Source organism: Camelina sativa, chromosome 5 (genome assembly GCF_030686135.1).
Source record: "Camelina sativa cultivar CO46 ecotype springtype chromosome 5, ASM3068613v1".
NCBI classification, from domain to species: Eukaryota; Viridiplantae; Streptophyta; class Magnoliopsida; order Brassicales; family Brassicaceae; genus Camelina; species Camelina sativa.
Window position 1 is genome coordinate 22,853,429 of NC_141884.1, and position 25,839 is coordinate 22,879,267.

The 25,839-nt window shown below is 36.9% G+C and overlaps 2 protein-coding genes and 2 pseudogenes across 3 annotated transcripts; 1 reads left to right on the top strand and 3 right to left on the bottom strand.

Moving 5' to 3' along the window:
- Positions 1-3,345: 3,345 nt before the first annotated feature.
- Positions 3,346-5,453, bottom strand: LOC147944208 (uncharacterized; annotated as a pseudogene).
- Positions 5,454-7,554: 2,101 nt separating this feature from the next.
- Positions 7,555-10,167, bottom strand: LOC104787219 (putative aldo-keto reductase 4). Of its 2 annotated transcripts, none has more exons than XM_010512755.3 (5): positions 9,108-10,167; positions 8,819-9,019; positions 8,316-8,488; positions 8,139-8,241; positions 7,555-8,038 (listed from the first exon to the last, which is right to left on the bottom strand). In XM_010512755.3, exons 1-5 carry the CDS (start codon positions 9,324-9,326, stop codon positions 7,700-7,702), a joined length of 1,035 nt encoding a protein of 344 aa, XP_010511057.1. In that variant the 5' UTR covers positions 9,327-10,167; the 3' UTR covers positions 7,555-7,699. The 2 variants fall into 2 exon arrangements, with proteins under 2 accessions (XP_010511057.1, XP_087306720.1); XM_087450594.1 differs by having other exon boundaries at positions 8,815-9,019; positions 9,108-9,904.
- Positions 10,168-20,667: 10,500 nt separating this feature from the next.
- Positions 20,668-21,460, top strand: LOC104787220 (thionin). Its single transcript, XM_010512756.2, has 3 exons — positions 20,668-20,938; positions 21,010-21,087; positions 21,189-21,460. The coding sequence occupies exons 1-3, from the start codon at positions 20,716-20,718 to the stop codon at positions 21,284-21,286; spliced, it is 399 nt and encodes a 132-aa protein (XP_010511058.1). The 5' UTR covers positions 20,668-20,715; the 3' UTR covers positions 21,287-21,460.
- A 1,332-nt stretch (positions 21,461-22,792) lies between these two features.
- Positions 22,793-25,040, bottom strand: LOC147944209 (uncharacterized; annotated as a pseudogene).
- Positions 25,041-25,839: the final 799 nt, after the last annotated feature.

Consider the following 25,839-nt stretch of genomic DNA (forward strand, 5'->3'; position numbering starts at 1 on the left):
CTGTTTATCGTCTCAGTCTTAACAGCTCCGCAACAACAACACACAACATTACATTCAGTTCACTAGCTATATATGTATATATATTTGTAATCGCTTAACATCTTGATGAATACACATAAATTAATTGGCATATGTTTCTCTTTAAAGATATATATCTAAAAGAAGTAAATATCAAAACAATAATACAAATAAACCTAAGAAATATAAAACTAAAAGTCAAAACAATAAAAAATATCTTTCTTGTAGTTTCTTAAATAATCAAAATTAATGTGAGTTTCAGACATGAAGAATCAATAATGTCAATAAAGAGGAGAATGAAGCTTACAATTGATCAAGTTCTAGCTGTCTGTGGAGAACCCAAAGATGAGGCTAACATTGGAATTAGGTTTTGGAGATCCAGTTTGAGAGTTTTGGTTTATAAAACCATAAGATTCTTGAAATCAGACAAAACTTGGCAAGTTCGACATGTTTATGCTTTTTTAGGAAGATTCACAAGGATTTAAAGAGGGGGAATAAGGCAAACGAATTGCTGCAAATCAACATATGTGATATGTATGTATAAATGTGTTCGGGTATAAACAGTTATTCACGGGTTTCGGGTTCAGTTTGGGTAATACCAGATACCTGTGGTTATTTGAAAATAAAAACCGATCGGATATTTTAACTGAATCGGTTTGGGTTGGGTTAGGTTCGGTTCCTCGGATTTTGCTTATTTGTCCAGGCCTAATAATAATCGATAGAGGCAAAGTGAAAAATGCAGAACATGAAATCAGGTATTGAGGAGATAGAACCGATACAATTCGTCGCACTGAGCCTTTGTTTTGGTAAGCTTTTAGCTTGTAAGAGTTATTGAAGTTATGTTATCTAATGCAGAGGTGGAAGCAAAACAGGGTAACGAGATAGCGATGAGATCAAGAGTAATGATCTCAGTAACGAAACGATGAGAGTCCTCCTCTCTTGCTTGGCACAAGCAGTTTTGGGCAATTTAAATTGCCTCTTTTTTGGCTTTTCTTTTATTTCTTCAAAAACTGACTCATACAAAGACTCGATCAAGCTTTTATAGCTTTGAACCAAACGAAACGATAAACCCAAATCCCGACTCAAAGGATATGTTAATATCCCAACGAAAAAACAAACCTTAGGATATGTTAATATCCAAACAAATCAGAAACAAATTGAAAGATAAAAACAAACCCCATATGTCGGTTACTTAAAGCCCATGCAAGTAAACAACATAAGCCCATGAACAAGGATGCGCTGCATCAGGTCCCCATGGTGGGGAAGGATTCGACCACGAATCCGAGACGTCGTTATCACCACGAAACGGATAGAGGAACTTGACATTGAACATGTCGGACGTGTATAGGTGAGGCGGCAGTTCCACCCGATATGCATTCTCGTTGATCCGTTGACAACCAGTACTGGACCAATCTTACGAGACTTAAGCTTGTTGTACTCACGCAACGGCATACGGTCCTTAGTCAAGACCACCCACACAAGATCACCAACGTCAGAGAGTACCTCGCGACGCTGGGTATGAGCAGCTGCTTTATACTTTACAACGGATGCCTCCAAATTTTGACGCGTCTGCTGGTGTATACCCTGCAAGTCGTCAACAAAATCTGCAGCTTGACTATGTATGCGAGTATTGTCAGGTAAGGGAGCAAGATCCAATGGACAACGAGGGATCACGCATAAATGACCTGGAAAGGACACATCCCATTGCTCCGGTTTACCCCTGATTATATGCAAACTCCTCCTGACAAAGCTTCGAATCCCAACTCTTAATATGATCACCTACAAGACAACGAAGCAAATCTCCTAAGGAACGGTTAGTAACCTCCGTTTGCCCGTCCGTTTGGGGGTGGTACGCCGTGCTCATGTCCAAACTAGTGTGTAACAACTTCCAGAGCGACCGCCAAAAGTGGCTGAGGAAACGAGAGTCTCAGTCAGACACGATCGACGACGGGAGGCCATGCAACCAATATATATCTCGAAAGAACAGGGTGGCAACGTTAACAGCATCAGTAGTCTTCTTGCATGCCATGAAATGAGCCATTTTCGAAAAACGGTCCACCACCACAAAGATTGAGTCATACCCTCGTTGTGTCTTGGGGAGTCCCAACACGAAGTCCATGCTGATGTCTGTCCAGGGTTGTGTCGGCACCGGCAATGGAAGATACAAACCAGCATTTGATGCCTTCCCTTTTCCTTGCTGACACACGCGACAACGCTCCACGAAACGCTCCACGTCGCAACGTAGAGTCGGCCAAAAGTACAAGGACGTGACTAACTGCAACGTATGGTCTTATAACGAAGGCTGCAAGCTGGAACACAAAGACGCATGCGATGGAAGATAAAATTATCTTGAAACGTAAACTTATCGTGACGTCCTTGCTTGATGTCTGGCAACAGGCGAGAGAAATAGGGATCAAACTCATATAACTGAGAGAACGTTGCAAACCCAGAGACCGAGGTGTGCATAGACGCGAGTAACAAGTGACGCCGACTCAAGGCGTCCGTGATTCTGTTCATTTTACCCGATTGGTGACGGATCGCAAATGTGAACTGTTGGAGGTACGTGATCCAAGAAGCATGGCGAGATGACACCTTAGCCTGACTATCCAAATGTCGTAAGGCGTCATTGTCAGAAAACATAACAAACTCCTTGTGCACCAAGTAATGTCGCCAATGCCGTACCGCTTGGACAATGGCATAAAACTAAACGTCGTATGTGCTATAACAACTACGCACGCCGGACAAATTTTCACTGAAGTATGCTACTGGACGTCCCTGTTGGCTTAAGACAGCCCCAATGCCAAGATTAAAAGCGTCACAGTGTAGTTCAAAAGGAAGAGAAAAATCAGGGAGCACCAAGATGGCGGCTGTGGTCAGCAATGTCTTGATTCGTTGAAATGCAACATCTGCGTCCGGAGTCCATTTGAACCGGCCTTCCTTCATGCAACTGGTAATGTTGAGGAATTGAGAAGTAAAGGTTGCAAATAAAAGAGAACACACACAGAAATTTGATCACCGAGTTCACGGCCTCAAACCGCTACGTCTCGGGTGGGAACCGTCTCCCACAACTTCCACTATATGAAGAGAGATTACAACACACCACTGATCTTGTGGTGTTATTCTGTTTTACAGGTTCTCACTCAAGGATCAAGACTCACCAAGAAAGAAAGGACACTCCTTGTCACTCACTCTCTAGAACTCTCTTTGATGTTCTGTAACTTCTCTCAACTCCTCTCTCTCTCTGATCCAACGATACAATAATATATATATGTACATGAGCTCTAGAACCTTCACCACTTTTCTTAATGTCAATTTTCTCCTGGCCCATTAAGGCCCAATAATGTGATTTTTCCAAACCCAACAACAGGTAATAGGAGCCATGATGGCACTGAAGTGAGGCACAAAGCAACGGTAAAAGGACGCAAGACCATGAAAACTGCAGACCTCAGTCATCGTACGAGGCACTGGCCAGGAGCGGACTGCTTCGATCTTCGATACATCAACGGATAAACCCTTGTCCGACACGACATACCCAAGGAACAACACTTGAACGATGCCAAACTCAGATTTCTGTCTTGCAGCGTAGAGCTTCTCGCTCTGCAAAACACTCAAGACCTCCTGGAGATGAGTCGCATGATCCGTTGCCGATGCACTAAAGATGAGGATGTCATCAAAGTACACAACAACGAATTTTCCAATGAATGGGCGTAGTGCTTGGTTCATGATTCACATGAACGTACTTGGAGCGTTTGACAGACCGAAGGGCATGACAAGCCACCCAAACAATCCTTCCCGTGTCTTGAAGGCTGTCTTCCGCTCATCTCGCGGACGTATGCGTATTTGATGATAGCCACTCTTGAGATCATTCTTCGAAAAGACGATGGCTGTACCAATTTGATCCAATAAGTCATCAAGGCGAGGGATTGAAAATTGATACCGGACTGTAATCTTGTTAATTGCGCGGCTGTCCACACACATTCTCCAAGAACCATATTTTTTGGGGATCAACAAGGCCGGTACAACGCACGGACTAAGGCTCTCCCGAATGTGTCCTTTCTGCAACAGTTCTTCAACCTGACGTCGAAGCTCTTCATGCTCTTGTGGACTCATCCTGTAGTGTGCGCGGTTAGGTATGGTCGCTCCAGGGACCAAATCAATGTGATGTTGGATATCTCTTAGGGGAGGCAATCCTGGAGGTAACTCACCGGGAAAGACATCCGAAAAATGCTGCAGGACATCATCATAAGCAGATGGCGTTGGTGAGGAAACCTCGCGAGCAAGAGACGACACTAAAGCAAAAGCCACTCCCTCCAAACGGAGCTCTTCCTCGAAAGTGGCAAAAGAGCATAGCAACGGTGTGCAAGGTGGAGGACCAGATGACACCGGAGTTGAAGGAGCGACTGCGGGGTCTAGTGATTCCTGGGTGGGGAGGAGGAGAATACGATGAGTCTCCCAGGTGAAACTGTAGGTGTTTTTGGCGCCATCGTGAAATATCTTGCGGTCAAACTCCCAAGGACGACCTAGGATAAGATGGCTAACATCTATCGGGGCCACATCGCAGTATGTTTGGTCCTTGTAGTGAGGTCCGATAGAGAAAGCGACCATAGCAAGGTGCGTGATGCGCATCGAAACTCCATCATGCATCCAGCCAATCGAGTATAGTACTGGGTGAGCCTCACATGGAAGGCCCAGCTTACGAACGACATACTCTGAGACAATATTGCGAGCGCTTCCGGAATCGATAATAAAGCTACAAACACGGTCTTGGATCGTACAAGATGACTTAAAAATATTCGTACGTAGCCACGCATCAGTATGACTAGGAGGAGCCAAACAAGTCCGTCGAGCCACCAACAACCGCCCTGTATCTCCACTAGTGTGCAAGACACGCTCATCACTCTCTGGGCTATCTTCTTCAATAGGCGAGTCATAGAGGGGCTCTTTCTCTTCCTGAAATTCATCCACCAGTAACCCTCGACGCGTCTGGTTCGGACAATCGGTCTGACGGTGACCAGTTTCTCCACACACAAAACACCGTAGGGCGTTAGGTCGAGTAGAGCGGCGGGATCCCTGGTCGTCAGTCTATCCCCGCGACGATGACTCAACCACAGTCCCTGCGTCGCATGAAGTCACAGTAGGGGGCGACGAATTCTGCTCAGGGGGACGAGGTTTGCTTCTGGACGCAGACCATGAAGTAGAATGGAATTGGTGCTCGAATGACGCGTCACGACGGTGAGCTTCTGTGACCGAGGCAGGATCAAAATGAGACATCGCATTCTGGAGTTGAACACGGAATCCTCCAATGAAGCGCGAGACCAGTTGCACCTGACTGTCAGCGATGTCACCAACAGGTAAAATTCTTCCGCATAATCATCTACGGTGTGACTGCCTTGTTTGAGGTTCTGCAGTTTATTATACATTGTACGATCATAGTTGTGTGGAAGAAATGTCTCGCGAAGCTTCTTCTTCAACTTTTCCACGAACGAATCAGACTTTTATCAGTACGGGCACGCGTCGATTTTGTTTGCTGCCACCAGGATGCTGCGTGACCATGAAACTTGGTTGCAACCAGGGCGACTTTGCGTTCGTCAGGCACCTTCTTGAACTCAAGAATCTCCTCCACAACAACCAACCAATCTAACTGTGAATCGCCGCGAATTCCACCATGAAACTCTGGGATATCAACCTTGAAACTTGCCTCCCAGCGTGTATCAGGAAAGCGGTTCTCGTGTGGTTGATACTGAACCAGCTCACGGTGCGGTCTGTCGTCTCGAGCAAAGGGGTTCTCCTGTAGTCTGGCCTCCTCATCACCCTGTCGATGATTACGTTCTCCCAGATGTTGTGTTAACGTCTCCATCAAGGTTTGCAGAGCATCCGTTAGAGAGCGTTGAAGAGTGTTTTGGGATGAAATAAGAGCATCGCGGAATTCAGCCCAGTCGTGAGCCGTCATAGCATCACTGTCCACCTTTTTGCTGGGTGGAGCCATCAGTAATGATTGATAAAAATTCTTCCCACCAGGAACGAGATTAATCGGATACCAACTAATGCAGAGGCGGAAGCAAAACAGGGTAACGAGATAGCGATGAGATCAAAAGTAATGATCTCAGTAACAAAACGATGAGAGTCCTCCTCTCTTGCTTGACACAAGCAGTTTTGGGCAATTTAAATTGCCTCTTTTTTGGCTTTTCTTTTATTTCTTCAAAAACTGACTCATACAAAGACTCAATCAAGCTTTTATAGCTTTGAACCAAACGAAACAATAAACCCAAATCCCGACTCAAAGGATATGTTAATATCCCAACGAAAAAACAAACCTTAGGATATGTTAATATCCAAACAAAACAGAAACAAATTGAAAGATAAAAACAAACCCCATATGTCGGTTACTTAAAGCCCACGCAAGTAAACGACATAAGGCCATGAACAAGGATGTGCTGCATCATTATCACAACAGATCCTTTATTTAATAGTGTGGTCTCGATGTTTGAAATGTTGACGTTTTCACGTGGGGAATTCTGTACATAGTTTATTCTGAAGCAAGCCAAGAAACGGTTCCAAATCAATGCCTCCAGTTTCCTTTAGATCTGAATTGTTGTTATAGTTCCATAAAAAACATGCAAATTTGTTCTGATTACTTGATAGAAAATAAAAGATATGAATTTGATTTTGAAAACACACAAAAAGACATTTCCATAAATGGTATAGAGAGAAAAACGAGACTAACCTGTAAGACGATAATCTCAATTTTTTGAAAAAAAAAACAAGAGTGTTTTCATTTTTTAAAACACCTAAAATACCTTTTTCAAGTTTTGTGAGAAAAAAAAAATTATTACGAAAATGCCATTAAATTGTTTGATAATATTGCTAAGTCACCAGTGAGGAGAAAAGATTTAAGTACATAACTTTTGACAAGATTTTATGGGCAAATAAAGTTTTATGGAGTGAAAAATATACCAAAATATCCCTCTGTTTAAATGTTTTTACATGATAGCATAAACTTAATTCTACAAGAAATAAACGTAAATTTAAATAAGATTAAATAAAAACTTTACTTATATGTTTTTTAACACAAATGGATGTTGAACCCACCACATAATAATTTTACTCATAATAATTTTACCTAGTATATTAAAAACTTATAAATAATAATCGACAGAGGAGATGGAACCGATACAATTCGTCGCACAGAGCCTTTGTTTTGGTAATTAAGCTTTTAGCTTGTAAGAGTTATTGAAGTTTTGTTATCACAACAGATCCTTTATTTAATGGTGTGGTCTCAAATGTTGACGTTTTCACTTGGGGAATTCTATACATAGTTTATTCTTGGGGTATAATGTGCAGCTGAAGCAAGCTAAGAAAGGGTTCCAAATCATTGGCTCTAACTTCCTTTAGATCTATGGACAAAGACAAAAATGTTCAGATAAGGATGGGATCACTCATTCATTGGCATTATGTGCGTAAACGCTAAACCTAAGACAATGTCAATGTGGGACGTTTAAATTATGCTGATTTACTAAGACTATGAAGATCGGAGACTGGTCACAGTATATAATATTGGTAGAACATAATATGTTGTATACATATATCATCCTTTGGCCAGAGCTACCTTAAACTCTTATAACTATCTGTTTGGACAGAGAACCGCTCATGTAGTTGTACACTGCAGAAACTTCAGCTGGTTTTAAGCAGCTTTCCAAGAAGACAATAATGGTGTCTCAGAGTTCTTGAAAGTGAGTACCGTGGTCGTGTATCTTTCTCCTTTCACAAAACCTGGTTGGGCAATGATCTCAAGCTCAGTCATCTCTTCGGGTGAGAGTTTCACCGATAAAGCTCCAATGTTCTGGTTAAGGTTTTCGATCTTAGTGGTTCCCGGGATGGGACAAACATCATCTCCCTGATGGTGAACCCAAGCGAGCGCTAATTGTGCAGGAGTGCATCCTTTGTTTTCCGAGATTGCACAAACCTTCTCATAAACAATCTTGTTGTGGTCTAAGTTCTCCTCTTGGAATCTTGGTAGAGCCTGCAATAATAATTGCGGTTATATAATAAATTCCTTTAATTAATCCACAGCTGAGGTAAGGCTCATCAACAAACAAATCTTACATAGCCTATATACTTACCTTTCTGAAGTCATTCTTGTCTAGGTTCTCAACAAGCTTGGGTCCAGATGCGAAGAAACCTCGTCCTAGAGGACTGTAAGCAACAATACCTATCCCAAGTTCCCTGAAGGAACGAGAATATGAAGTTACGTGACTGATAGATTATTGCACGAGGAGAGTAGGATGAAACATGAATACCTGCAGGTGGGAATGACTTCTTCTTCCACATCTCGAGTCCACAAGGACCATTCTAACTGCACGGCAGTAATTGGGTGAACAGCATGTGCTCTTCTGATAGTTGAAGCAGAGGCTTCGGACAGACCAATATACTTTATTTTACCCTCTTTAACCAGCTTCTTCAGTTCTCCCATCTTGGCATTGACACAAAAACAAAAAAAACAAAAAAACAAAAAAACAAAAAAGGTAAGTTCAGCAAAAGATGCCAGCTTTCTAAGAAGGTCAGGTATTAGAACCGACCCTAACAGAGTCTATGCAAAAGAAAAATCATAAGAGTAGATGATAAAACACTAAGTGACTAAAATGGCTAATAAGTCTAAAGGGCGCCCTGGCTTGCGTCAAAAGCTATCATTTAATTAGGAGAGTACTCCTATCTACTAAACCAAGATGTGAAGCTCATTGAGATTTCATTTGAAAGTTGCAAAACCATGAAAGAAAAACTGACAAGAAGAGTGCTTACTTACAGTGATTTCGATAGGGACACGAGTATCAATCCGATGCGAATAATAGAGATCAATGAAGGAAACATCTAGCCGCTTTAAACTCGCTTCACACGCAGCTCTCACATGCTCAGGATCTCCTCTCACCTCTATCTTTCCCTCCCCATAGGTGATTCCAAATTTCGTCGCAAGTTCCACTTTTTCTCTCATCCCATCCTTGAGTGCCTGACAAATTAAACTCCAGACATTTTCAACATCGAAATCATTTCAACAAATCAAAAAGAGAAACAAAACCTCAAATCGAAGATCGAACCTTGCTGAGGAGAACCTCATTGGTCTCAGGACCGTAAATGTCAGAGGTGTCAAGGAAAGTGACGCCAGAGTGAATAGCATGGTGGATGAGAGCGATGGCTTCTGTTTCCGGCTTCGGAGCACCGTAGAAAGCAGAGAGGCCCATACAACCGAGGCCTTGTGCTGAAACCTCGAGGCCTTGGCTTCCCAGCTTCATCCTCCTCACTCCACAAGTCGCCATGAATCTCTCTCTCTCTCTCTCTCTCTCTCTCTCTCTCTCTCTCTCTCTCTCTCTCTCTCTCTTCTCTTTTACGGAAACAATAATTGAATTCGTTAACAAAAATTGTCAAAAATACTATTTCACATTTCTTCACTTACTTTCTCAAAACACCATATCTTATTAAGCCGGTTCAAATAGGATAGCCTTCTGAGCTAACCCGTCCGAAACCTGCAGATTTACATAGAAAAAGAAAAATCCTCTTGCTCGAGCCGCTTTTGTAAGACGGATGACACAGACATTATTCAATCTAGGTATACATCCAATAGAAAACATAGAAAACCTCCTTTGATAAGATTGAAAAGAATCTAACTCCGAAGCAAAAGCTGGCCAGTCTTTTGACTCATCTATGACACTTAAAATCTCTTGACAATCTGTCTCAAAATGAACCATATCATATCCCAGAGACGGAGAGCACTTTCCATGGCCCAACATAGAGAGAGAGCATTTTCATTGAAAACCTAAAACGACAAATAAATTAAAACAGAGGGAGTATTTCATTGTTATAGGAGTCACATAAACTTTGTGAGAGTTATAGATATGCAATCATTACATATTAATATATTTTCTTATATATGTAATATTTCTAAATACTACTATAAATCATTCATTGCATTACTGTAAATATTATGAAAGTTACGAAAATGAGAGTTAATTAGTACAACATGATGAGACATAATAGAAAAATTAATAAAAATGACTCAGGTTTATAATAATACATTATTGTGAATTAATAATTAAAATTTTCTATTGTCTTAAATATATATTCAAAAGTTTTATATTATAAATATAGATCTATGAACGGGTATTTTAGCTAATCAAATCATGAATTTAAATATATATTCACTTCTCTCTTTAAACAGAAATATGTACAGTTATCTCTTTATCAAAAAAATATATTCAATTCTCATTTAGTTATTTAGATATTATATATTAAAATATACTTTAATTTAATTTAAATGGATTGAAAATGAAATAAAATATTGTAATACCAAGATCATGTGAATTATTTATATTAAAGTGTGGAAATAAAACAGCCAATTATTACTCAACATTATCCTATACAACACAAATATATATTATAATCTTATATCCTTAAACTATTTAATCATCAAATTATTTGTTAAGTGAAAATTTTATTATGTAAATTCAATTGAATAAATTTATTACACTAAAAATTAAAAGAAACAAAATGACACTTGTGAAAGAAGAGAACATTAAATTGACAATCTTTTGCAGCTTTCCAAAAGAAAACTTTACTTTATTATTAGATGATATAATATAGTAAGATTTCTTTCAATTCTTACTCTAAGAATCTGATACCCAACATCATTATATATTAAAATTCATTTAAAATCAAATACACATGACATTGTTTATTTTCTTTTATAAATATTGATTGCATAAATCATCAAAAGATGAACAATAGAAAATATAATTTACATTTTTGGATAAAATATTCAAGACTTAGTAAGACAATGTTTCTTCTAAAGTTAGGAACTTCCCAAAAACGGATGATCCGAACAACAATACTATTGTTACCGGTGTTTTGTTGTTCGTTAGAGATTGAATCGAGGATAGAATAGAAAGTAAATGTTTTAGTTTTCACAATAGTCTGAAAGATGATGTGTTTGTATGGGTAATAGGTTGTTTTTAGAAAACTAAACTTTATAGAATGTTTGAGCCTTTAAGAAGGAGAAGGGATTGAAATCAAATATTAATAATTATAAATTCGCAAGTGTTTAAAAATAATAAGTTAAAAATGAGAAGTAATATAAACAAAAATGAAAATTGAGGAAAATAGTGGGTATAAGGCAATGCATAAAATGATGATATTATTTCAAATTAAAACATAACTGATTATGTTCATAATTTATTCTGAAATTCCTAATATGAAAACTTTTAAATTTTATGTAATTCAAAAATATCATAATGTTTGAAATAATAAGTGTGAATCGAACAAAATAATTATAGAATTAGATCAAAACCATCTCATAATCTTACGTAATTTTCCAGAAAGTATGCTCAAAATTTAAATTTTATATAAACAATTTTTTAAAAAAATTTAATCTAATTTACTTAAATAATACCTACCAACCATCTTACTTAAATTTGATTTCGTTTCTGCCCGTGAAAACTATATAAGATTCAAACACATAAAATTAAACCCAAGAATTCAAACCTATAAATTTAATTAAATGTTGGTATATAGTTCCAAGATGAAACCAACCATAGACTGATATAAGATGGCTTTAGATTATTGGAGGTTGCATATGTTTCTGATTAAAGAAGAAAGAAAATGTAGATGGTTTTTTTTTGGTTTTATAGGCATGTAATTAATTAGGTCTAAACTATAGTTAATTAGGTCCAAACAAAAAAATACAGGTGTCAGAAATATAGTAAGCCAAGTGTCATCTCCTTAGCAAAAGTTGAGAAAAACGTTCTCATATTATATAAGATATAAGATATACAAACAACCGAAAAAACAATTTCATAATTTCACAAGAAACTATATAATTAAGTTTTACTACAGAATAATATAACATATATTCATTTTCTTTTTGTAAATTTAAAGATTAGTTTTTAATTATTCTCGAGATATATGCTTTTTTTTTTGTGTCAACCAAACATTAATTTAAAAGATAACTCCAAGATTGGTCGAGATATATGCTTTTATGTAAATAAATAGAATTTTGATTATTTTCTTCTTTTTTATTCCTTATTAAAAACAATATATATATATATATATATATATATTAGCAATGGCTTAGATATATTCTAATGACATAATCACATACATTTTATAAATAAATAAAAAGTAAAAAAATTTATTGACCTCTGAATTTGCAAAAAGAAAAAACGTTTTTACAGGAAAAAGTATATTATGTTATCGTACCAAAATTTAACAAAATCTACCATACAGAAATTTTGTGGTATATTTCTATTTTATCATTTTGGGTATATTTTTGTTACCAAAATTATCTAACCGAATACACCAAAAATTTTGTTTGTTATATAATGTTAAACTTTTTGTTTGGTATATAATTTTTTGGTATGTCATGTGGTATATTTATTTGTATAATATGTTGTTATATATTTTTTTTTCAAATTATGTAATACTTTATTATTTTTAGTTATTTATCAAAAAATAAATATAAATAAAAAATATTCTTTTTTTGAGGTAAATGGAAAAACTTATTTTCTTGAATATTTTTGTTATCAACACAAAACATTGAAGTTGGATGGTTATCATTTTGTACATATAACTTATATTTGTTTATGCATGTCTTTATATGAGGAAATTAGATTCTGTGTAGTTAACAAAATATTTGTATTGTTTGCATGTGTTACTATATGTCAACATTTACTTAATTAGCTGGCAATTATTTTTTCTTTAATTTATGGTTTAGTTTAAGACAAATATGAGATAAATTAGCATATAAGTGAAATATAATTAATTATTGATTATTTTTTGTCAACCGAACATTAATTGAAACAGAACTCCAAGATTTGTAGTCCAAAACGGATGAAGAGAGTTTACAAAAGTAAATTTAGAGATTAACGATCTGGACGACAGAGCGACACAATCCACCTTCAAAACGTTCAAAATAATCAATTTAATTGGTCCCAAAAAAACATTCAAAATTGAACATGAAAGCTAAACCACAAGAGAGAGTTGGTTAGCAGGAGGAAACGTATAACACGTTTTGTAACCAACCTTTTGTCCCTTCCACTGAATAAAGCCAAACCCAAAAATCTTATCCCAGATTCTGGTTCTTACAATGTACGTTTTTAAACCATTCATTACTCATCTTGATCCTTATGATGAATTCACACAATAATTCATGTCATCCAAGTAACTACGAAATCTGAACTCGTAAAGAGTATGGTTAAAAATACCGCAACCACAAGAGAGGTTGGTAAAGAGAGGTAACATAAAACACGTACGTTGTGATAATGTCCCTTCCTCTTTGATCCTCAGCTATTCTTCTTCCAGTGAATCAATCCCAAACACAAAATACGTTTTCAAACCATTCATTTTAAAACGATTCATTACACACCTTACTCTTTATATGATGAATTCACACAATAATTCATGTCATCCAAGTAACTACGAAATCTTAACTGGTAAAGAGTATGGTTAAAATTTAACTATTAGATGCAAAAGAAGTAATTCACAGTCACTGAGAAAATAGGAAGGATTCACATGATCTTTTGAAATACTAAATATCTACACAATAGTTCATGTCATTCAAGTAACAACGAAATATTACACAGCTAAATAGTATGGTTAAAATTTGACCTTAAGAAAAATATTTTAATGAAAAAAAAAATCCTCAAGTATTAATGAAAATAACCCTCAAATATGAAACTGTAGTGAAAAACACATTTCGTTCATAATTCTGCATATGTTGTAAACTAGAGGATTTAGGGAACAAAATTTTTTGTTCTTATTATTGATAAACAATGAATGAGGTTACATATATATAGTGTTTCCCTAAGACAAAGTCTAAACCAACATAGAATAAGTAATGGCTGATGGGCCTTGGCCGAACGGGCCTAAAGTCTTAAACACTTATGGACCGAGTATGGGCTTGGTTATGGAGTCCACAATCCAGTGTTTTACAACACTCCTCCTTAGATGACATAACCATGCAAGTGCGAGGAAGGGATCGACGCAATGTGCTTGGGATGCTGCCTCATTAAAACCTTATCAGGAAAACCCAGTGGGACAAAACCTTGGTGAAGGAAAAAGAGTACAGCACACATTGCTCTCGCTGTTCCAAGATTCACTCTAAGTCCTTAAGCCTCCGCATTCCAATCTGGTGCGTGAACTTCTTGAATGTTGTTGTCGGTAATGCCTTGGTGAAGAGATCGGCTGAGTTGTTGCTAGACGGAACTTGAGTAGTATATGCTTCGTCCGATCTCCCTTGATGTAACCTTCCTTAAGCTGTGCGATGCAGACGGCATTGCCTTCATGTATGACCGTTGCTTCCTTGTCTTTGACCATACTGCAATCCATCCTGATATGTTGAGTCTTCAACCTCAACCATACATACTTAAACTTTCTTTGTTATAACCTGCATCAGCAAAACCAACTAAAACCTTCTTTGTTATAGTTAGTATAATATAAACCCAAATTTAAAGTTCTTTGTAGGTAACGTAACAAATACTTAATTTCACTCTAGTGCCTTTGGGTTAGTCAAGAACTAATTCTTGCTAGGAGGTTCACGGCAAAACTTATCTCTGGTCTAGTGTGGCTAGCCAAGAATATTAACTCTCCTATAGCACTGAGGTATGGCATTTCAGGACCGAGAACATCCTTATTGTCCTTCTTTGGATTAATGGATCTTTATCCAAATCAATGCTCCTTACAACCATTGGGCTAGTCAATGGGTGAGCTTAGTCCTTATTAAATCTCTTGAGTACTCTTCTGTATATGCCATTTGATACACAAGGATTCTATCATTTATGTACTCAAGTTGTAACCCCAAACAGAATTTTGTCTTGCCTAGGTCTTTCATTTCAAATTCTCTCTTGAGATATTCTACTGTTTGGGCGATTTAACCAGGGGTTCCAAAGATGTTTAAATCATTCACATATACTGCTATGATTACAAAACCCTTTGTTTGCAAACTTCTTTATAAAAACATGGACTGATGGGATCATTCTTATAGCCTTCTTTGGCTAGGTACTTACTTAATCTATTGTACCATATACACCCATTTTGTTTCAGTCCAGTAAGGGATTTGTCTAGCCTTATGCAGTATTTTCTCGAGAACTACTCTTATCTTTGAGCTCTATACCCTCTGGTAATCTCATATAAATTTCATTTTCCAGTGGACCATATAAGTATGGGGTTTTAACATCCATTAACCGTAAATCCAGTTTTTCTCTTATAGCCAGACTTATTAAAGTCGTTGCATCCATCACAGGGAGTAAGTCTCCTCATAATCTATTCCTGGTCTTTGAGAGAATCCTTGTGCTACAAGCCGTGCCTTATCTCACGATTTCATTATTCTCATTTCTCTTCCTTACAAAGACCAACTTATGTCCAACTGGTTTTATATCAAGTGTTGTCCTTAAGGTTGGACCAAACACATTTCACTTCTTCTAAGAGTTAAGCTCCACGTTGATAGCTTCTGTCTAATCTTTGCTTTGAGTGCACTCTAATATAGACGTGGGCTCTAGATCCTCATTTATCTTAAGTGCTACCTTGTATGCATAATATTTCATTTAATGTCGACATCTTTGCAGTTCCATTTTATTCTAGACATGATATAGTTTATCGAGCTCTTATTATTATCAATACCTTAAGGACCTTGAGGTTCTTGTTAGTACCTTAGGATTTGCCGCGGCCATGTCTATACTTTAACCTCGGTTTATTTTACACCTTTCTTAGAATTTCCGAAGGTTCTTTTCTATGGAACATATTGGTCTATTTAGACTCTGTAGCAACTTGATTATTGTGTTCCTTTTGAACATCAATACGTACTGGTGCATTACAAGCTGGTATGTACGATTTTCTTATTTTCTTTGGGTCAGCAAAGGAATCTGGCAATTGATTAGCTAGCTGCTGTAAATGAATAATCGTTGGACCTCTACATCACATGCTAGAGTCTTGAGGATCTTGCCAATTTAAGGATGTTTGATTCCATAATATTTTCTTGACCAGCTTGTTTGTCTCTCCACCCAACATAGAAAAATCGGATTCAACTAAATGACAATCCGTGTATCTGGCCACATATAAATCACCCATAGTTGGCTCAAGATACTTAATAATGGTGGGAGACTTCATATTCATCATATATTCCCATCCTCTTTAAGATCCCATTTTTGTTCTCTGTGATGATACAATATAAACGGCACACCCGAATATTATTTGAGATGGGATATGTCTGGCTCATGACCCGTTAGTTATTGGGATAGTGAATATTCTATGCTCACTAGATGGCCTGATGCGTATAAGCTTTACTGCATGTAATATTGTGTGTCCCCAAGCCGACACAAGAAGCTTCGACCTCATGAGTAATGGTCGAGCAATACGTTTAATGAGGGATTCATCTAATCCACTCTCTGTATGTTCATGTGTCACAGGGTGATCCACACTTCCCCCCCCCCCCCCATGGACATACCATAATTATTAAACGCTTGGGATATAAATTCACCAACACTGACTAGACTTATAGTCTTAAGTGGATAATCTCTTTATTTATTGGTGATGGCCTTATAATGAGTTTCCCTTGTATACATGCTACACACGTGAGATTCTTTAGGGATAACTCTTCTCTCTTTTAGGAGTGTGCCCATTTTAATATCGGCTTACGCATCATGTTAGGACCCGGATGGCCAATCCAGTCATGCCATAAAGTGAATTATTGAACATCTTGTTCATTGCCATATTAGCCTCTATTATTTTAATCTTAGCATGGTAAAAACCAGTGGCTAGTGCAGGTATAGGCTCTAGGACTTTCTTATGTCCATGGGTGATTTCAATATATAGGAACTCTCTGTTTCCTTCACCCTTTATTTCAATATGGAAACCATTCAAATGAATGTCCTTAAAGCTCAATAAGCTTCTCTTAGAGCAGGGTGATTATAATGCAACACTTAGTTCAAAATGTGTGCCATAAAATATTTCAAAATTGTGTGGCTTAATCCACTATCCACCACACTTATGTTCTTGTCCTTAGCCATTTCCAATAATGGACAAGATTTTATGTTTTAAACAAGCAAATATATAATGAAGGAAATAATATAATTGAATTTAAACCAAAATAATAATTCAATCAAATTCAAAAGCATAGAAATTAAATTAATACACCACATGAGTTTAAATATTTTTCTTTAGGCAATTACAAATCTCATAATCCAATTTAGTCATCATTCTCATGGTTGAAATTTCCTTTACCATCGAGATGAACTAGGTTAGCTTTCTGGATTTATTTTCTTTATTTTCAAACTCTCTTAATAGAGATCAACAAGGTGCTTTAGGAGTTCTGCATGTCTTTATCTAATGGTTTTCTATACCATAATTATTATTACAAGTGCACTTGGTCTTATGTTGCGGGTTTAGATAACCCGCGGCCTCTACCCCGACCACGGCCGAAGCCTAATCGGTTTCTACGGCCTTGACCATCATAATTATGTTTTTGGTAAGTCCCACGACCAGGACCACCATGTCCACTTCTTCCTCGGCCACGGCCACTCTTGTCTCTACGGACATAGTTAGACTCCTTAGTCTCTTTTGGCTCTTTAGGCTCTTGAGGATTTTTCTTAGTCATATCAACCTTGTGGGCTTCATTGCACTTTTCATCAATAATATCTCATTGTTTTGCTCATCTAGCATTAAACAAGAGTTTTAGGTCTGCATAGGTTTTAAACCTTTCTCGCGATATTGCTGCTGGAGCACAATGTTATTTGTGTGAAATGTCGAGAATGTCTTCTCCAACAATTCCTTCTCAATGACCTTAGTACCACACAACCTTAGGATTGAGACAATCTTTAAAAGCTCTGAGTTATACTCATCCAGAGATTTGAAGTCCTGGTTCCTTAGGTTTTCCAATCGAATTGAGCCTTTGGTAGGAACACCATCTTTTGGTGTCCATATTTGCTTTTAAGCTCTGTCCAAAGGGTCAATAAGATTATCTATCGTGAGGTACTGGTTTTCTAAGCTCTCAGCATGATAATCATTTGATGTCTATATTTTCTTAGTGCAATCATTATAATCAACAATATACTCACATAGGTCCTTTGATTTTAATCCAAAACATGCACCTAATTATATCATGCGGTTTTTAAGACCGAACCATATAATTAATTTGGATCATGCCATGCGGTATTTAAGACCAAACCATGGAATTGTTTTAGTCATAGGCTATGCGGTATTTGAGACCGAAACATGCCTTCATATTTAAACCTTTAGGCCATGCGGTATTTGAGACCGAAACATGCCTTGCCTTTACTCATAATTTCGAACTTATGTCATGCAGTATTTGAGACCGAAACATGCCATTTATTATACTCAATTTCATGGCTTATTATGCATGAGGAACAACAAAGCTAGATAGGAACTAGCATGCATGCAACAAATTTCTTATTTTCTAGATAGGATTTCCTTTTCTTATGATTTCTTATTCATTCTAGGATTTAGTAAATTTTGTTTTAAGAGTTTTAGATAATTACTATAATTAATTAGGAACTTATCCTAATCAATATTTTAATTCTGATTTCAATGTTTTAATTTATAGAATTTTAACAAAAGTTTTGATTCAATCGGATTTACTCTTAGAACAATAAGTTAATTTTACATAAATTTTAGGATAATGACTAAGGTTTATGGAAGTTATCCTAATAATCCTAGAACAAGCTTATGCTCGAGATTTATGTTTTCATATGGCCGAAGTTTACAGAAATCTATGTTCAAGTTTATGTTTAAGGAATCCTAAGAATTAGTTCATGCAGCCGATTCTATAATATCCTCTACAAGGTCCGATTTTAATATGATGCATGAACAACCAAGTTTTAATCATCCTAGAACAGTTTGATTAATATCTTTCTTATGAATCTAACAAATTTAGTTCTAGGTTCTTATGCAACAATCAATCAAGCAATATTACAATCAATCAATAGGTTTTAAGCTTGATGTTTCTTGGTGCAATTCACAAACAATCTAACAATCCTATGCAACCGATTTTAAAGTTTTATAGGATCAGAGACTCTTAAAATTTGTTTGTTTGTGTACATGGATGTTTTAGGGTGCAATAGCTTTAAAGGTTCAGATTCGATTTATAGGGTTTTAAGGAGGATTTTAGATCTTATTTACCTTTCACCAATTAGGGTCTGACTGGTTTTGATCTGGGAGCTAAAGACCTCAGATATCTCTCACAAATCTCGATCCACATACCGCTATCGACCTGATTCTTGTCCCGCTCGCGTACTGCTCTCGTCCCGATCCCGTACTGCTCTCGTCTGGAATCTCATACCACTATCGTCCGGATTTTCGTACCGCTCTCGTCCGGATACGTCTAGGAACCGCGAACCTCGATGGGGTTTTGAGAAGAACTCGATCACGAGCTAGATGATGCTCGTAGATCACCAAGAGAACTTCGAGAGACAAAGGAGATAAGTCTCTCGAAGAAAGAACAAAGGCGGTTTAGGGTTTTGGAAGAGAGAAGAGAATCGGCGGCTGCCTTAGGGTTTTAGGGTTAGAGGCTATCGTGCTGAAAATGTGTTGTAAACTAGAGGATTTAGGGAACGAAATCTCTTGTTCTTGTTATTGATAAACAATGAATGAGATTACATATATATAGTGTTTCCCTAAGACAAAGTCTAAACCAACATAGAATAAGTAATGGCCGATGGGTCTTGGCCGAACAGGCCTAAAGTCTTAAACACTTATGGACCGAGTATGGGCTTGGTTATGGAGTCCACAATCCAGTGTTTTACAACAGCATAAACATATCTCATTTAATTAATACGTTACGTAGTTACATAATGTATTTACATTCATAAGTGATTATGTAGTTGTAATGAGTTAGGCCAGGCTTTTATTTCCCTTTGAGCTCAACTCGTATAGATTGATTTTGAACCTTAAAAATACCACAGCCACAAAAGATTTGGGTAAATTATAAGAGGTAACATAAAACACGTTGTGATAAAACTAGTTTGTCCCTTCCTCTTTAATCCCTTCGTATTCTTCTTCCAGTGTATCAACGCCAAACATAAAAAATCTTATCGGATATTTTGGCTCTTACAATAAATCCGTAAACGTTTTTAACCCATTCATCCGTAAACATCACACAATAATTCATGTGATCCAAGTACCAATGAAATCTTAACAGCTAAATAGTATTGTAAAATAATAACTATTAACTATACAAGAAATCAAATATAAATAAAAATATACTTTCAAACACTATCACTTAAGAGTTAAGACTATGCCTTATTCCACTTATGTTCTCTCATACACCAAATTATGAGAGTGTGACGAAAAAATTATACGGTTACTCTAGGAACATACACATCATACTTAGCGCAAGCATGCAAACCAAAAATTGAATAGTTAGATGTTTAGAATATTTCACGAATAAATTATTATTTTCCCAAACATTGCAATTTGTAGAAACAAACATAAAAGGTTATTTTGAGCAAATTCGCCGATGGTAAACTAGTTTGTGGTAGTCATTGGGATAAGGTGGTCCAGCCAATATGTTGCTTGTTAGAAAGGTGTGAACTAAAGTTTGTGGTAGAAAACTGTAGAACAACTAGTATATAAGCAAGTCTTGTTTCATCACATTTCATCAACACAGGCTAAATATATATTGTGATCAAACAAGTAATCAATCAAAAGATGGAAGGAAAAACTGTTATTCTAAGTGTGCTCATAATGAGTTTGGTCATGGCACAAATTCATGTGGAGGCAAAGAGTTGCTGCCCGACTAGGGCTGCTAGAAATATATATAACGTCTGCCGTTTTGCAGGAGGCTCCCGACCAATGTGTGCATCACGCAGTGGATGCAAAATCGTTAGCAAATGTCCCAACGGATATCCACATGACACTCTCCAAAACTCAGGTATATATATTTTTTTGTATGTGCTTTATTCTGTTTCATCAATGTTTAATGTTTTTGAATATTTACTCAAGGTGATGCTGTCAATGAATACTGCAAGTTGGGATGTACATCTTCTGTGTGCGCTGCCATGGAGACACTCCAAAGCTCTGGTAAAACGAAACATCCAAGCTTACTAATTATAATATTATTATTTATCTTGGAATGGTAGATAAGAGAATGCTAACCCATTCTATTTTGTTTCGGTGAGCAGACGAGAGTGAAATTGTGAATGGAGCGTTAGCACAATGCGCAAATGCATGTTCTACTTTCTGCACTAAGGGCTCTACAACTGAAGTTGAGACTGCCTAAACAAGCATATCCATGAAGTTACCACATCCAAGTTTCAGAGTTTTATTTTTCTTGTTTTCAATCATTGTGTGTATTTTAATAAGTTAATTCCAGTCTGCGTATGTGTCATAAAGTTTCTCAATCCTAGATTGTACAGGACTTATAATCAATAAAAAATTAGATCACTTTAATATTTATTGTTATTCCACCGTTGCTACAAAATTCTTGCTATGCACGTCATTATCTTATAAGGAGGTCATATCTATTTTTTCCGGCCATAACAGTATCCAAAAGACTTATTGCATTGAAGATTACACGTTTTTTAAAAAAACAATCAAATCTAAGCAAAAAAATCCACTAGATTAGAACTTAGTGATGTAGGTGATGTCATGTAAATATGATATTTGAAGCATATCTGCTGCTATGATGGGAAACCTAGCTTTTAGAGATTAAACCTAGATTTAAACGTAGATGTTCCCATATTTTATCCTATGAGCCTTAATACACTCAATCCAAGGAGATTATTAATTTGCTATTGGCAGATAATAACCACATCAGATTCGATTCAAATATAAAGATTGTCAATCCTAGATTGTACATGACTTACTGACCCAATTACATATGATTGTAGATTAGCAAATGCATAATGGATGTGTAGTATAAATTAAGAGACGTTTTTTGGCGACAGTATCAGTACTTATTGTCGCAATACCTTTCACTCTAGTCATCAAATTCAGTTAAAACTTAAAGGCTACATTCATAACATAGGAAATTAGAAATAGTTTTTTATCTCACTACAACAAAACCTGCGTTGGTCTAGGTCTTGGTGGAAAAGTCGCCCTGTTTCTTTAGGCCAGGGATCGATTCTCTCCAAACGCAAGAATCATTTAGCTTTATCCCTTTGGTCATATGGGTATGGGCCCATTGCTTACGACCCATTTGCATAACCGGGAGGATCCTACCCGTGGGATGCCCTTCCTCCAGAGAGATTAGTCTCGGACCCTTCCATAGCTCTGGGGATTTACTCTCTGAGTTAACAGAAAAAAAAAAACAAAACAAAACCTGCGTTTATTGAGTCCAATAATAGTAGCTAAACAATCGCAAATACCTATTTTGCGACTAATAAACGACTATTTCAGATGGTCGCTAAAAAATGGTCGCAAAATTTACGTGTCTCAAAATGGTCGCAAATTTACGACTGAATTATGACACCGTTATATAGTCGCCAATAAGCGACTCTTTATAGACTTTTTATATTTGGAACCTTCGGTCGTAAACATAGTTACAAGTCAGTCGCAAGTTAGTGATTAAATTGTGTGACTAATTTAAGACTCCTTAGCTGTCGTCGCAAAATAGTCCTCGTATATTAGTAACCATTTTGCCACTAATCTGATAGTTTCATAGAAATAAATTTGGTCACAATTTGGTGATATTTTGGCATATAATAAACCTGTTTTATCTACCAAATATGGAATGAATCACAATAAATTAAAATTGAAAACCAAATCATTAAGAAAGATATCATAATCATTCATTAACCAGAAAGATTATGATAATGATTGTATTAACCAAAAAGATCATCCTAAAGCAAAACAAGAAATAACATCAAACAAGCAATTCATGTTTTTTTAAGAAAGACAATGTTTAGAACTTGGATTAAGTGGAGAAAGGGGATGTGGTGGCTGGTGTTGTGTCTAACATGGTGGCTGGTGGTATGATGTCTTCAGGTATGGTGTCTTCAGGTGCGGTTTCTGGTGTGGTTGCTGGTACAGTTTGTGTATGCAAGGAAGCCATAAAAGTTGCAAATCCTGGATCTTTATCTTTCATGTAGATGATAATGTTATCGGTCTTCGTTTGAGTTTCTTGATGCTCCTTATCACGTCGTGCATTCTCAGCATCTAGATGAGCTATCTTGCGGTGAAATTGTTCCTGAAGCTCGAAGTGTTGATGTTGATGGAGAAGATTCTGCAAAGCTTTCTTTCCTTTTCCCTTTCCTAAGTGTCTCAACAAGATATCCAAGGCCAAAAAGGTTTCCCTTCTCATCTGTTTGAGTACACATAAACAAAGAAAAATAAAAGCATTTCGTTAGTCAAGGCTAGAAACAAGTATTAAGAAACCAAAATGGTCAGCAAATAAAGAAACCACACGGATTAAGAAAACCAAAATGTGGATTAAGAAAGCAAAATACTCATTTTTTTCATCAAAATAAAGAAACTAAGGAGTTACCTTAAGAATAATCATACACAGTCATCAAAATAAAGAAACTAAGGAGTTAACTTAAGAAAGATTTCATTTTTTTCATCAATACTGAGAGTACGACGAGTTGAACGTTCAGAAGAATTCCCTGAATTTTCTGGACCATCATCGTCCACTTTACACAGTCTCTCCTCTCATATTTTCTCATAAGTCTCAGCTACTTGTTTAGCTTTTTGATCAACAAACGATCCGTATGCACGAGTATGTGTCTTCATGAACACTTCGCCAAATGATATCGGACGGCCCAATTCTTCCTCCTACAAAGAAATTGTAAAATGTTAAAATCATGGAAGCAATATCGGATGTAAGTGGATTTAAGTACAAAGTCTCAAATTACCATTTCTTCATGAATTTTCACATATGATTTCTGACCGGCAAGGTGTTTGTGGACTCCAAGACCACCATGATCGGAGTTTCTGCACTGTGAAGCATTTGAGCTCCTCTCTATTACATCAGGTTTGTTCCAATGAGCACACATCTCAACCCACAGTTCTCCACTAATCAAAACAGGTTGTTTACCACTGCTTTTAGCTTGACTAACAATTCCTTTCATTCGTTTCTTGGCTATCTTTAAGAACCCCTCTCTAACAAGCTCAGTAATCCCATTATCCCAATTGAACTTCCGCTACATATTACAATTGAGTTAAGTTAGCAATGATACTAAGTCAGTTATGATAGATAATAAAACTTTGAAAGCTATATGACATTACTGCAAATGTCCTGAAATATCTCTCTTGAATGGGTGTAGGAGTAACCTTCCAACTGTAGTAAGGACCATCAAATTTCCTTCTAAATATTCCAGCAATCACCCGAGAATTTTTTCCTTTGTGCCTGTTAAACCTGTCACAAAACAAAAACAGAGTATTAGTCTCTATAAAAACATTGCAACAATCCGTCCTTCAAGACAAATACAAACACTAAGCAGATGTAACTTAAAGACAACTAAGCAAACAAAGTAAAGAAAACTTAATCAAACATAGCAATCCTTCATGACAAATACAAACACTAAGCTGATGTAACAATCAGTCTCAACCAAACAATCAAACACAACCAAAAACTTAATCAACCAAACAATCAGTCTCAACCAAAAACTTAGTCAACCAAACACAATCAGTCTCAACCTAACACTAAGAGCAAAGGGAAATTACCATAGAGTCTCAACACTGGGGATGGGTTCAACATACAGAAGTGGTAGATGTTGTCGGCCTGGAAGAGCTAGCATATAATCTAACAAATCTTGGTAGTTTTGTTGGGCTGGATTAGGATTAGGGATTTCTTCTTGGGCTGGATTAGGATTAGGGTTTTCTTCTTGGGCAGGATTGGGATTAGGGGGTTCTTTGTTGTAATCCTCTTCCATATTTAGGTTTGGTTGTTCTGATATGAGTTGAGGAGCAGGAACCGGTGGTTGAGGAGCAAAAAGCGGTGGTTGAGAACAACCCCGCAGTGGTTGAGAACCAGGAGGCGGTAGTTGAGAAGCAGGAGGCAATGGTTGTGTCCTCGGTGGAAACTGGGATGGCATAATTCTAATTGAATTAGTCACGGACTGAGAGCCTGATGGATTCGAAGAGTGAGACGACGTTCCGACACCACTTCGACATCCGCGTGAAGTCTCACTATTGGAGGCCCGATTACCTGCGCCAGATCTGAGTTCCCTTGTAGTCGCACCATTGAAGACCCGAACACCTCCAGTGGATCTGCTATTAGAACCTAAAACCTCCAGCGGATCTGAGTTTTTGGCACTTACACGAAAATTAGAAAGAGGTAAAGAAACCTTAAATGGATTCTTTGCCTAGTAATTAACAAAGAGGAGTCGCAAAGTAGACGCAAAAGAGACACATACTAAAAATATGGGGGTGGGGATATTACGCGCCTAAACCTTAGCAAAAAATACTTAAAATTAGACAACTATCATATAGAGTAACACAATGGTCACAGAGGAGTATTGAAATCGTTGTAACACCGTCGCAAAATAGTCGCAAACCATAGGATTTGCAGAAGTCGTAACAAGTTTGTCGCAAATTGTTACTCTATTGTGACTCTCAGACTTTAGTCACAATATAAATCTATAATTTTTGACCAGTTCTATTGATATCAATTAACAATAAGGACTCATGACTGTATATAGAGTATATCAAATAGTTTATGAGCTTAAAATATTGTTTTGATATCTTTGTTTCGAAATTTTCATAAAATTACAAACCTTCTTATGAAATAACATATAACTCTTGAGAATGATTTATATATTATGAAAGTTTTGTGTCTAAATACTATGATAGAAAGCTTTGACAAAGTTTATCTGACTGATATTGATCAATTTA